The sequence below is a fragment of the Blennius ocellaris genome (assembly GCF_963422515.1).
Source record: "Blennius ocellaris genome assembly, chromosome: 12".
NCBI lineage: Eukaryota > Metazoa > Chordata > Actinopteri > Blenniiformes > Blenniidae > Blennius > Blennius ocellaris.
The window spans coordinates 27,495,799-27,510,638 of NC_137661.1; the positions used below are offsets into that span (position 1 = coordinate 27,495,799).

General features: G+C 51.8%; 1 protein-coding gene across 1 annotated transcript; it reads right to left on the minus strand.

Annotated features, from left to right (window-relative positions):
• Positions 1–3,576: 3,576 nt before the first annotated feature.
• Positions 3,577–5,897, minus strand: LOC308137591 (uncharacterized protein; the record flags this gene model as incomplete). The annotated part of the gene is made up of 3 exons (XM_080506343.1): positions 3,577–3,584; positions 3,746–4,573; positions 4,637–5,897. The coding sequence occupies 3 exons, from the start codon at positions 5,895–5,897 to the stop codon at positions 3,577–3,579; spliced, it is 2,097 nt and encodes a 698-aa protein (XP_080362469.1).
• Positions 5,898–14,840: the final 8,943 nt, after the last annotated feature.

The window sequence follows — 14,840 nt, forward strand, 5'->3', positions numbered from 1 at the left end:
GACAAGTAACAGTTAAGTTACAGTTACAGTTACAGTTACAGTAGCAGGGGAAGAACATTGAGAGGACTACTTTAGGAAAAGGTGTTTTAGAAGCAGGAAGTGGCGTCTGGACGCCTCAGAGCCGCTTCACCGCCGTGTTTCAGGGGTCTTTCATAACTGCAGCAGGCGAGTCGTGACACGAGCCGCATTCCAGAACCCGGCGCCTGTTTTACAGCCGGCGGCCGTATCACTCCACCGTATCCCTCCACCGTCACTGTATCCCTCCACCGTCACCATATCCCTCCACCGTCACCATATCCCTCCACCGTCACCATATCCCTCCACCGTCACCATATCCTTCCATCATATCCCTCCACCGTCACCATATCCCTCCACCGTCACCATATCCCTCCACCGTCACCATATCCCTCCACCGTCACCATATCCTTCCATCATATCCCTCCACCGTCACCACATCCCTCCATCATATCCCTCCACCGTCACCATATCCTTCCATCATATCCCTCCACCGTCACCACATCCCTCCATCAAATCCCTCCACCGTCACCATATCCCTCCATCATATCCCTCCACCGTCACCATATCCCTCCACCGTCACCATATCCCTCCACCGTCACCGTATCCCTCCATCATATCCCTCCACCGTATCCCCTCCACCGTCACCATATCCCTCCACCGTCACCGTATCCCTCCACCGTCACCGTATCCCTCCATCATATCCCTCCATCGTATCCCTCCACTGTCACCGTATCCCTCCACCGTCACCGTATCCCTCCACCGTCACCGTATCCCTCCATCATATCCCTCCATCGTATCCCTCCACCATCACCGTATCCCTCCACCGTCACCGTATCCCTCCACCATATCCCTCCATCGTATCCCTCCACCGTCACCGTATCCCTCCACCCTCACCGTATCCCTCCACCGTATCCCTCCATCGTATCCCTCCACCGTCACCATATCCCTCCATCATATCCATCCACCGTATCCCTCCACCGTCACCATATCCTCCACCATTACCGTATCCCTCCACCGTCACCCTCCACCATCACCGTATCCCTCCACCGTATCCCTCCACCGTCACCATATCCCTCCACCATTACCATATCCCTCCACCGTATCCCTCCACCCTCACCGTATCCCTCCACCGTATCCCTCCATCGTATCCCTCCACCGTCACCATATCCCTCCACCATTACCGTATCCCTCCACCGTATCCCTCCACCATCACCGTATCCCTCCACCGTATCCCTCCATCATATCCCTCCACCGTCACCCTACACCATCACCGTATCCCTCCACCGTCACCATCAGTCCTCCCTGTCCTCCCACACACACACCATCATTTGCACTACTTTACACTAGTTGAAGCCACATATAAATCAAAATGACTAGAAAATATCGTCCTGAAGTGTAAAATCAGATCAGCTGCTCCACTTCAGCCTCTTCTGTCTTTCTGTCTGTCTTTCTCTCAGTTCTTTCTACTCCTCCAATGAGGAGAGTCAAACCCACAGTTCTGTCCTCTACTCAGTGTCCTCAGAGGGGACGACTCCTGGAGACACACATTCCTGTTTGGACTCATTCTAATGCAGATGAGGATTCTTTCCTTTTAGCTGCATCACATGTCAACAAGGCGTCCTGGGACAACTGTCCTCATCACTCTCCTCAACAAGGCGTCCTGGGACAACTGTCCTCATCACTGTCCTCAACACTGTCCACTGTCCTCATCACTTCCTCCTCAACATTCATCCTCGGTCACTGAAATATAACAAACAATTTACTTTCTTTTTTTTCTTAAAGCAGCAGAAATAAAACAATCGTCTATCAGGGAATCGTCTATCAGGGAATCGTCTATCAGGGAATCGTCTATCCGGGAATCGTCTATCAGGGAATCGTCTATCTGGGAATCGTCTATCAGGGAATCGTCTATCAGGGAATCGTCTATCCGGGAATCGTCTATCTGGGAATCGTCTAGCAGGGAATCGTCTATCAGGGAATCGTCTATCCGGGAATCGTCTATCTGGGAATCGTCTAGCAGGGAATCGTCTATCTGGGAATCGTCTATCTGGGAATCGTCTACCTGGGAATCGTCTACCTGGGAATCGTCTAGCAGGGAATCGTCTATCAGGGAATCGTCTATCAGGGAATCGTCTATCTGGGAATCGTCTAGCAGGGAATCGTCTAGCAGGGAATCGTCTATCTGGGAATCGTCTAGCAGGGAATCGTCTATCTGGGAATCGTCTAGCAGGGAAGACTCCAGGTCCAGATAAAATCTGTGTCTCTGGTTTCCTCTGAAGGACGGAGGCAGAACTTTACCTCACAATTAGTCATTTGGGTTTTTTTTGGTTTTATTTTTCAGGCCGTCACGGCTCCATGCTTCTCGCCACACTGCCCCCTACAGGTCTGGCTGCTCTGAACCAGCTGGACCTGCAGTCAGTGTAAACCAAGACCTTTATTTTGAAAGGTACATGTAAACATGGCCTGAATCGTAGGACGAGTTTTGACTCCGTAGTGAAAGAAGAAGTCAGGACAGAATTAAACTGACGAGTGTCTTAACAAGACACTCGTCTGTCCAAGTGGGTCTAATTCTGATTTATATTTATCAGAATAAAAGCACCAAGAGGAGTCTATTTATCAGAATAAAAGCACCAAGAGGAATCTATTTATCAGAATAAAAGCTCCAGTTAATCAACGAGTCATTGAACGAGGACGAACATGAATTCAGGCTCCAGGTTGAACTAAATGCAAACAGGAAACGACGCCGTGGCTTTAAGACTCTGAGGCTCCAGGTTCACTGACTGTCTGCCAACATGTCACACACACACACACACACACACACACACACACACACACACACACACACACACACACACACACACACACACACACACACACACACACACACACACACACAGTCTGGAGAAGCTGTAAACATTCAGACCAGGTCAGATTAGAACCAGGGAATCAAACCAACGCTTCACTTTACAGAATCTCCAGGACTGAAGACGAAGTATTACTTTAAAACTTCACTTGTACTTTGATCTTCAGCTTTGAGGTCAACATGACTGCAGTACTGGACGTCAGCGCTACAACACCCGGCTCACCGGTTCACTGGCTGAATGGGATTCCACCTTGTACTGCAGTACCTGCAGGACAAAGTACCTACAGTACCTGCAGAACAAGGTACCTAAAGCACCTGTAGGACAAACTACCTACAGTAGCTGCAGGTACCTTGTCTTACAGTACCTGTAGGACAAGGTACCTGCAGGACAAGGTACCTACAGGACAAAGTACCTAAGGTACCTGCAGTACTTGTAGTACCTGCAGGTTGTAGTCAGTGGTTTCTTGATGCAGATGGTTTCATGTTTCTACAAACTGAACTTCAGCACAGAATCAGAACGCCACATTGCATCGAGGTCATGATGGAATATTATGGGATGTGTACACACACACACACACACACACACACACACACACACACACACACACACACACACACACACACACACAGAGCCTACCAGCAGGGTTAGACGTGGTTAATTCGGTGTTATGAGTGAAAGACAGAACCGCCACCAGTTAGAACCCTGGAAAGGACAGCAGGGGGACAGCGGGGGGAACAGCTGGAGGACAGCTGGAGGACAGTGGGGGGAACAGCTGGAGGACAGCTGGAGGACTGAGGAGTCTCGTCCCGGCGCTTTGCGTCCACAGGAGGACCAAGACTGCAGGCGGTGGGGGGCCGTCCTACCTGGCTGCTGCTGGAGCGACGGAGACCTGTTCCTGAGAGACTTGGTCCCTCCGGGGTGAGGCAGGGGACCGGCTCGGTCCTGGTCCTGGTCCTGGTTCTGGTCCTGGCCCTGGTCCTGGTTCTGGTTCTGGTCCTGGCCCCCGCCACGGGGCAGAGCCGAGCCTTCGATGCGCTGCTTCATCTCGGAGGACAGCAGGCGGCCCCGGTGCATCCAGTCCTGCATCTTGTTGACGGTGACCCCGTGGCCCTTGTGGGGCCAGTTGGTCCCCGGCACTGGGACCTGGCTCGGACCCCGCTTGGCGTCCCGGTCCCGCTTGGGATCCCGGTCCTGTGGCGCCGGCGCCTCCGTGTTGCTGTCCGAAGACTCGGCGAGGCTGGCGACGGAACCGCCGGCGACCGTGAAGGCCTCCTGCAATTCTGACGCCTCACCTGATCCGGGGCCCCCGGGTCCACCGGGTCCCCCGGGTCCCGCAGGCCGTGTTCCCACCGCTGCGTCGGGAAAATAAAGGTCTACGTCCGGGGGTCCGGCGGGACGGGGGCGGCGGCGGGACGCCGGTCGGCCCAGGCGGCCGATGGCGCCGTCGCTGGCGGAGCGCGGGAACCTGGGTTTGGTTCGGACGACGCACAGGTCGGTCTCGCTCTTGCAGCTCCGCCCCCCCCGGAGACCTGGACCCCGCGAGAGACCCGGACCCCCCGAGAGACACAGACCCGGAACCCCCAGCAGCAGGGGGTCTGGGTCTCCCCCGGAAGACCAGGAGTCACTGTCCAGGTTCCTGAACGACTGATGGGAGCTCAGACTGCTGCAGGAGGACGTGGGCCGTCCCGGAACTGGACCCCCCCCGGCCCGCTGCTCCTCCTCACCTGGACCCCCCCCGGCCTCCTGCTCCTCACCTGGACCCCCCCCGGTCTGCTGCAGGTCCAGGCTGATCCCGTTCATGGCACTGATGAGGAGGTAGTACGCCTCCTTCAGCTGGTTCCTCAGCCGGTCCGTCTCCCGGGCGCCGGGACCGTCGGAGTCCGGACCCGGGGGGTCCGAGGACCCCGACGGTCCGTCCCCATCTGGGTCCGGACCCGGGAGGTCCGGGGACCCCGACGGCCCGTCTCCGTTGGGGTCCGGCCCGAGGGCTTCGTAGAAGGGCAGGATCTGGTTGTCGTAGTAGTCCTCGTCGTCGCTGTCCGGGGGGAACCCCAGGGCCTCGGGGCCGGACCCGGACCCGGACCCGGAGTCCCGGTTCTGGTCCCATATCTCCAACTGCGTGGGGAAGAAGGTGGGGCTCCGTGGCGCTCCGGGGGCCCCCCCACCACAGTCCGGCTCGTAGCCCTCCAGGCTCCGGATCAGGACGCTCTCCTCCACGTTGGTCCACACGTGGTTCCGGTACCAGACCCCCGCGCAGTCCGAGTCCGGACGGGGTCCCGGCCCGCTGTCGGGGCCCCGGTCGCGGGTGCGTCCCCCGCCGGTCCCCGCCGTCTGCCCGTCGGGACCCCCCCGGTCCTCCCCGGACCGGGTCCCCAGCTGGACCCGGTACAGGACGCGGCCGGAGCTGTTCCCGAACCCGATGGAGTCCCCGCCGGGACGCGGCCTGGGGACCGACACCAGCAGCCGGGTGTGGACCTGGGGCCCGCAGTGGGGGGGCCGGGCCGGGTCAGTGGGGCCAGGCCCGGAACCGCGGGGGGTCCCGTCTGCTCCCCCGGGCCCCTGGACCTGCTCATCCACCCGAACCGTCCCCCCCGGGACCACCACCGAGCTGACGGTCCCCCTCAGGACTATACCCCCGCTGCGGGAGCCGGGCCCCCCCGCTACTATGATCCAGCTCCCGGAGCCGGTGGCCCCCGGCACCGGTACCGGTGGTACCCGGTCCACCGCCGCCACCCCCCCGGGCGGCCCCGGGCCCCCGTCGACAAAGTTGTCGTACGTGCTCATTCTCCCGGCGGGGCTCCGGGCTCCTCGGGGGGGGCTCCTCCGGGGCCCGGGCCCCGCCAGCGGGAGCTCGGCGTCCCGCTCACCGACTCCTCCGTTACCTTCGAGGCCGCCGCCGCCGCCGCCTTCTTCCGCCGGAGCCGCGGAGCCCGAGCCGCCGCCGACCGCCGCTCCTTTCCTGGACTTCTTCCCCCGGAGTTTGGCGAGTAAAGTCCTCCGCAGAGGATCGGCCATCCCCCGCCGCCGCCGCCGCCGCCGCCGCCGACCCCCCCCCCCCCCCCTCCTCCTCCCGGTGTGTTTCAGCACGCGGGCTCCGGCAGCGACCGGGCGCGTGGGCTCTCGTCGCTCGCCGCGCTCAGAGCTCGCCGGGCGGACGGACTCGTCTCCATTCTCCGCTGTTCGCTCCGGTTCTCCTCCTCCGCCTCCTCCTCTCTCCGTGTCCGGGGCGCACTGAGCCCGCAGCCCCTCCCTCTCTCCTCCCTCTCTCCTCCCTCTTCTCTTTCTCCTCCCTCTTCTCCCTCCCCCTCTCCCTCTTCTCTCCCTCTCTCCTCCCTCCTCTCTTTCTCCTCCCTCCCTCCCTCTCTCCCCTTCTCTTTCTCCTCCTTCTTCTCCCTCCCTCCCTCTTCTCCCTCCCCTTCTCCCTCTTCTCTCCCTCCCTCTCTCTCTCCCCTTCTCTTTCTCCTCCTTCTTCTCCCTCCCTCCCTCTTCTCCCTCCCCTTCTCCCTCTTCTCTCCCTCCCTCCCTCTCTCCCCTTCTCTTTCTCCTCCTTCTTCTCCCTCCCTCCCTCTTCTCCCTCCCCTTCTCCCTCTTCTCTCCCTCCCTCTCTCTCTCCCCTTCTCTTTCTCCTCCTTCTTCTCCCTCCCTCCCTCTTCTCCCTCCCCTTCTCCCTCTTCTCTCCCTCCCTCCCTCTCTCCCCTTCTCTTTCTCCTCCCTCTTCTCTCCCTCTCTCCTCCCTCCTCTCTTTCCCCTCCCTCCCTCCCTCTCTCCCCTTCTCTTTCTCCTCCCTCTTCTCTTCCTCCCTCCCTCTCTCCCCTTCTCTTTCTCCTCCTTCTTCTCCCTCCCTCCCTCACTCTCTCCTCTTTTTTATCTCCCTCCCTCCTCTCTTTATCCTCCCTCCCTCCCTCTTCTCCCTCCCCCTCTCCCTCTTCTTTCCCTCTCTCCTCCCTCGCGCCCTCCCTCCCTCTCTCCCCTTCTCTTTCTCCTCCCACTTCTCCCTCCTCCCTCCTCTCTTCCCCCTCTCTCTAACTGTATCCCTCCTCTCCCTCCCCCTCTTCTCCTCTCCTCCCTCCTCATATTTGCTCCTCAGATATTTGGAATAGTTTCTTTCCTCAGACTTCAGGATCTCACAAGTTATTCTGACAAACTGAACTGGAAACTTCATCAAAGAAAGAAAAAATACTTTATTCCTTCATCATCAAATTGTTCCAACTGTGAGTCTTTACTTGGTGTCAGTTAATAGTTCATTTAGTTTATCATGAGTTGGTGTTCGTGCATATAAGTGGATATCCGTTTGTATACGTTGCTAAAAGCTGCTACAAGTTAATACAAGTTGCTAAAAGTTAGTACAAGTTGCTAGAAGTTGCTAGAAGTTAATATAAGTTGCTAGAAGTTAATATAAGTTGCTAGAAGTTGTTAGAAGTTAATATAAGTTGCTAGAAGTTGCTAGAAGTTAATATAAGTTGCTAGAAGTTGTTAGAAGTTAATACAAGTTGCTAGAAGTTAATCTAAGTTGCTAGAAGTTGTTAGAAGTTAATACAAGTTGCTAGAAGTTAATATAAGTTGCTAGAAGTTGCTAGAAGTTAATAGAAGTTGCTAGAAGTTGCTAAAAGTTAATATAAGTTGCTAGAAGTTGTTAGAAGTTAATACAAGTTGCTAGAAGTTAATATAAGTTGCTAGAAGTTGTTAGAAGTTAATACAAGTTGCTAGAAGTTCATATAAGTTGCTAGAAGTTGCTAGAAGTTAATAGAAGTTGCTAGAAGTTGCTAGAAGTTAATATAAGTTGCTAGAAGTTAATATAAGTTGCTAGAAGTTGTTAGAAATTAATACAAATTGCTAGAAGTTAATATAAGTTGCTAGAAGTTGTTAGAAGTTAATAGAAGTTGCTAGAAGTTGTTAGAAGTTAATATAAGTTGCTAGAAGTTGTTAGAAGTTAATAGAAGTTGCTAGAAGTTGCTAGAAGTTAATATAAGTTGCTAGAAGTTAATACAAGTTGCTAGAAGTTGCTAGAAGTTCATATAAGTTGCTAGAAGTTGTTAGAAGTTAATACAAGTTGCTAGAAGTTAATATTAGTTGCTAGAAGTTGTTAGAAGTTAATACAAGTTGCTAGAAGTTAATATAAGTTGCTAGAAGTTAATATAAGTTGCTAGAAGTTAATATTAGTTGCTAGAAGTTGTTAGAAGTTAATACAAGTTGCTAGAAGTTAATAGAAGTTGCTAGAAGTTGTTAGAAGTTAATACAAGTTGCTAGAAGTTAATACAAGTTGCTAGAAGTTAATATAAGTTGCTAGAAGTTAATACAAGTTGCTAGAAGTTAATACAAGTTGCTAGAAGTTAATACAAGTTGCTAGAAGTTAATATAAGTTGCTAGAAGTTGCTAGAACTTATTATAAGTTGATAGATGCAAATATAAGTTGCTAAAAGTTAATACAAGTTGCTAGAAGTTGTTAGAAGTTAATATAAGTTACTAGAAGTTGCTAGAAGTTAATATAAGTTGCCAGAAGTTAGTAGAACTTAATAGAAGTTGCTAGAAGTTGCAAAAAGTTAGTATAAGTTAATAGAAGTTGATATAAGTGAATATAAGTTGCTAGAAGTTAATATAAGTTGCTAGAAGTTTCTTGAAGTTCATATAAGTTGGTATAAGTTGCTAAAAGTTGGTATAAGTTGCAAGAAGTTATTATAAGTTAATATAAGTTGCAAGAAGTTGCTAGAAGTTGCTAAAAGTTAATATAAGTTGCTAGAAGTTAATATAAGTTGCAAGAAATTAGTATAAGTTAATATAAGTTCCTAAAAGTTAATAGAAGTTGCAAGAAGTTAATATAAGTTGCTAGAAGCTAATAGAAGTTGCTAGAAGTTGCTAAAAGTTAATAGAAGTTGCTATAAGTTAACATAAGTTGATAAAAGTTTATATAAGTTTGTTGAAGTTGCTTGAAGTTCAAATAAGTTGGTGTAAGTTGCAAGAAGTTGCTAAAAGTTTATATAAATTGGAATAACTTGCTAGAAGTTGGTATAAGTTGACAGGAAGTTCATGTGACGTCCAGACAGGAAGTTCAGATGACGTCCAGACAGGAAGTTCATGTGATGTCCAGACAGGAAGTTCAGATGACGTCCAGACAGGAAGTTCAGATGACGTCCAGACAGGAAGTTCACGTGACGTCCAGACAGGAAGTTCATGTGACGTGACGTCCAGACAGGAAGTTCATGTGATGTCCAGACAGGAAGTTCAGGTGACGTCCAGACAGGAAGTTCAGGTGACGTCCAGACAGGAAGTTCACGTGACGTCCAGACAGGAAGTTCATGTGACGTGACGTCCAGACAGGAAGTTCATGTGATGTCCAGACAGGAAGTTCACGTGACGTCCAGACAGGAAGTTCAGGTGATGTCCAGACAGGAAGTTCACGTGACGTCCAGACAGGAAGTTCATGTGATGTCCAGACAGGAAGTTCACGTGACGTCCAGACAGGAAGTTCAGGTGAAGTCCAGACAGGAAGTTCATGTGACGTCCAGAGAGGAAGTTCATGTGACGTGACGTCCAGACAGGAAGTTCACGTGACGTCCAGACAGGAAGTTCAGATGACGTCCAGACAGGAAGTTCATGTGATGTCCAGACAGGAAGTTCAGATGACGTCCAGGAAGGACGTAGGAAAATCGTTCCTCGTGGTTCCTTGAGGTTCTGGAGGACTGGAGGTGAAGTGTTGATGGCGGCGCGATGGCGGCGCGATGGCGGCGCTCGGCAGTTCTACCGGAGGAAGTTCACCTCCATCGTTCTCTTGTCTCTCTTTCCTTCACCAATCACTGCTGGTCTTTGTGACGGCCGGAGCAGAACATGTGATGGGCCTCCTTTCAGTGTGTGTGTGTGTGTGTGTGTGTGTGTGTGTGTGTGTGTGTGTGTGTGTGTGTGTGTGTGTGTGTGTGTGTGTGTGTTGAGATTTTGGGCTTAGCAGCTGTTAGGGTTGTGCTCCTTATGCTGGCCATTGTTCTCTCTCTCTCTCTCTCTCTCTCTCTCTCTCTCTCTCTCTCTCTCTCTCTCTGTCTCTCTCTGTCAACACCCATCCATGTTTCGACTGCAGCACCACACACACACACACACACACACACACACACACACACACACACACACACACACACACACACACACACCTAATGATAATAATGACACTGAAAGGTCCTAACACTACCCCCTCTTACCACCAGGTGGCGATGTTTAGCCACGAGGAAAGTAAAACCCAAACATGAGGCTGGATTCTAGCAGAGGGTTCGTGACGTCACTGTACTGCTGGTCTCTGACGCTCTGGGTCCAGGTCAGTTGTAAAAAAAAAAAAAGCTCCACAGAGGCGGATTTGGAGAAAATCAACAGACACGTCAACCAAATGTCAAGATGCTGAAAGTGACGAGTGACGGAGATGAAAAACAAGGATTAAGCTGCTGAGACCGCCGTGGATTCCCCTGTCAGGGTGTGTGTGTGTGTGTGTGTGTGTGTGTGTGTGTGTGGTGATCACTTATCTTGTCATTTCTTCTGTCATGTCATATGAATTTTGTTTTATTTTAAGATTACAGCAACAATGAAACTTGACGACGACCCAGCGACAGTGTCTGACGTCACATTAAAGGAGTCGTCCGCTGCTGTTCTGGCGTCTACAGTCGCTCTTAAATTCTCTATAAATCAATTTTTAAAACTTATTAGAAAAATAAATCAACCTGGAGCTTCTTTCTGACCCTGTTTCATCATAACAACTTCCTGTCAGAGAGAACATGAGACGTTCTGACTGGGAGGAGTTAGACTGCTGATTGGCTGCAGGAGCTGTCAGTCATGGTTATAGCATAGTGATAGGCTAGCAATAGCCTAGTGATAACAGTGATAGCATAGCAATAACATGGTGATAGCATAGCAATAGCATGGTGATAGCATAGTGATAACAGTGATAGCATAGCAATAGCATGGTGATAGCATAGCAATAGCATAGTGATAACAGTGAAAGCATAGCAATAGCATGGTGATAGCATAGCAATAACATGGTGATAGCATAGTGATAACAGTGATAGCATAGCAATAGCATAGTGATAGGATAGCAATAGCCTAGTGATAACAGTGATAGCATAGCAATAAAATGGTGATAGCATAGCAATAGCATGGTGATAGCATAGTGATAACAGTGATAGCATAGCAATAGCATGGTGATAGCATAGCAATAGCATAATGATAACAGTGAAAGCATAGCAATAGCATGGTGATAGCATAGCAATAACATGGTGATAGCATAGTGATAACAGTGATAGCATAGCAATAGCATGGTGATAGCATAGCAATAGCATAGTGATAACAGTGATAGCAATGCACGTGCACACACACACACACACACTCACATGCACACGCACACACACACGTGCACACTCACACACACACGCACTCACACACACTCACACACTCACATGCACACGCACACACACACACTCACGTGCACACACACCCACTCACACACACACGCACTCACACACACACACTCACACACACACGCACTCACACACACACACACTCACACACACACGCACTCACACACACACACACTCACACACACACGCACACACACACACACACACTCACACACACACGCACTCACACTCACACACACACACACACACGCACTCACACACACGCACACACACGGGAGCCACACACGAAGTTCAGGCTCACCGTCGGGAGAAATTACCTGGCGGTCTCTGGAGAGGGTCGCCAGTGAGCCCCCCCCACCTAGCCCTACACCCCCCCCCCCGGAAGGTGAGAGGTTTGCCACTGAATAAACATGATTGGTAAACAGGAGCGCTTTGCTCGGCGGCACTGCGGCGACAGGGGAGGTGATTCCATCTGTAATCTGCATTTGACATTCAGGTTGGCGATTGAAAGCCTGATAACATTTTTAATTTGTGTTCGGAGTCACAAATGTTTGAGTTGCTATCAGGATGACATTTCCTGCTGCCTTCAGCCGCTTGAAGGAGGAAACGTCAGGACCGAACAACAAACCTGCTTTCTGACTTAAAGTACAGCGACATGACCCGTTTGAAGGATTGAGACGTTATATATATATATATATATATATATATACTGTATATGTACACTGCTACTGTTCCACAGCTCCTGGGTTCCAGTGTGAGCAGATCCTCCGTCTCCCCGTCTGAACAATCACAGTTTAAAAGTGAATAAAGAACCAGAGGCTCAGAACTCCTGAAGTGAAACATGAACTCCTGGAGGAAAGGAGGAGAAAGAAGGAGAAAGGAGGAGAACGGAGGAGGAAGGAGGAGAAAGGAGGAGAACGGAGGAGAAAGGAGGAGAACGGAGGAGAAAGGAGGAGAATGGAGGAGAAAGGAGGAGAACGGAGGAGAAAGGAGGAGGAAGGAGGAGAACGGAGGAGAAAGGAGGAGAATGGAGGAGAAAGGAGGAGAACGGAGGAGAAAGGAGGAGGAAGGAGGAGGAAGGAGGAGAACGGAGGAGAAAGGAGGAGAATGGAGGAGAACGGAGGAGAAAGGAGGAGAACGGAGGAGGAAGGAGGAGAATGGAGGAGAAAGGAGGAGAACGCGGTCAGCAGGAGTGGAGATCGTTTCTGGATCGTTACGCTATGGAACGCTATAATATCTAACCCTAGAACCAGAGAACCCTAGCACTAAACCGAGACTCCTAACCCTAACTTTAACACTAGAACCCTGTCCCTAGAACCTTAACCCTGGAACCTTAACACTAACCCTAGAACTCTAACTCTTGAATCCAAACCTTAGAACCCAAACCCTAGAACCCTAACCCTTGAATGCTAACACTAAACCTAGAACTCCAGCTCTAACCCTAGAATGCTAACAGTAACCCAAGAACCCGTACCCTTGAACCCTAACCCTCAGACCCTAACCCTTGAACAATAACACAAAACCTAGAACCCTAGCCCGAGCCCTAGAACTCTAACCCAAGAAACCTAACATTAACCCGAGAACCCTAGAACATAAACCCAAACTCGAGGATCCTAACTTTAACCCTAAAACACTAACCCTTGAACCCTAACCCTTGAACTCTAACCCTTGAACCCTAGAACCCAAACCTTTGAACCCTAACCCTTGAACCCTAACCCTTGAACCCTAGAACCCTAACCCTTGAACCCTAACCCTTGAACCCTAGAACCCTAACCCTTGAACCCTAACCCTTGAACCCTAGAACCCTAGAACCCTAACCCTTAAACCCTTGATCCCTAACCCTAGAACCCTAGAACCCTAACCCTTGAGCCCTTGAACCCTAACCCTTGAACCCTGGAACTCTAACCCTTGGTAGTGGTGGTGCTGTTGGAGGTATTGAGACTCCAGCACAGCAGCACTGTGAGGCGGCGGTTGACCTCAAGAGCATGATTTCCCCCCCTCCCCCCCCTCCACCTCCCCCTCCACCCCCACCACCAACCCCCCCCCCCCCCCCCAAGTAACCTCGTGCTGAGGTGAGGTCTTCGCTCGTCACGCCCAAATTTCAGCGAGCGAAGGAGAAGCATGAGAGCGGCCATTAGTGAGCAGAGCTCTCTGCTCGTTATGTGATTCACTTCTGGAGCAATCATGTCATTTACAGTGTGGAGCTCTGAGCAGCAGGGGGCGGCAGGGGGCAGGAGGGGGGCAGAAGAGGGCAGCAGGGGGCAGGAGGGGGGCAGAAGAGGGCAGCAGGGGGCAGGAGGGGGGCAGAAGAGGGCAGCAGGGGGCAGGAGGGGGGCAGAAGAGGGCAGCAGGGGGCAGGAGGGGGGCAGAAGAGGGCAGCAGGGGGCAGGAGGGGGGCAGAAGAGGGCAGCAGGGGGCGGCAGGGGGCAGCAGGGGGCAGGAGGGGGGCAGGGGTCTTGCTCAAAGACATATGTGTCGACGCTACATCACCTCCACCAGCCTCCATCAAGACTACATCACCTCCACCAGCCTCCGTCAAGACTACATCGCCTCCACCAGCCTCCGTCAAGGCTACATCACCTCCACCAGCCCCTGTTGAGGCTACATCACCTCCACCAGCCTCCATCAAGACTACATCACCTCCACCAGCCTCCATCAAGGCTACATCACCTCCACTAGCCTCCGTCAAGGCTACATCGCCTCCACTAGCCTCCGTCAAGGCTACATCACCTCCACCAGCCTCCGTCAAGGCTACATCACCTCCACCAGCCTCCGTCAAGGCTACATCGCCTCCACTAGCCTCCGTCAAGGCTACATCACCTCCACCAGCCTCCGTCAAGGCTACATCACCTCCACCAGCCTCCGTCAAGGCTACATCACCTCCACCAGCCTCCGTCAACGCTACATCGCCTCCACTAGCCTCCGTCAAGGCTACATCGCCTCCACCAGCCTCCGTCAAGGCTACGTCACCTCCACCCTCCTCTGCACCGGCTCCCACCAGTCAGAATCTCTCGCTGCCTCTGGGAGGAAGTTGTGTGATGAAGCGTCGTCAGAACGAAGCTCCAGGTTTGTTTTGTTCAATAATAAATAGTAATAAGTGATTTAACGTCACGTCTGTCGTCTCACATGAAACATTAGAGGCGATGAAGACACGTTAAGACAGACTGGATGTGTGAGAATCACCTGGTTCCTGCAACTCCCCTGGTTCTAAAATGGATTCATGTTTTAATGTTGACGCTGAGCGGAGGGAGGTGGAAACGGCAGCAACATTGAGTTTTGTACATTTATCATCATGGGAGGAGGAGGAGGAGGAGGAGGAAGAGGAGGAGGAGGAAGAGGAGGAGGAGGAGGAGGAGGACTGTTCATCCGACCGACTCTGCCCTCAGGAAATGTTCCTGGGATGGATGTGATGTAAAACATAATGACGGCTGCAAAGTGAATTAGACTTGCGACTGGTGATGATGTGAGGATTTCACTCCGTCGATCCACGAAGCTCGTGGAACGACTCCAATATTCACACAGGTGAAAACGACCGCATTCGCAATAAAGATGTTCCACAGCGCCGCTCGTG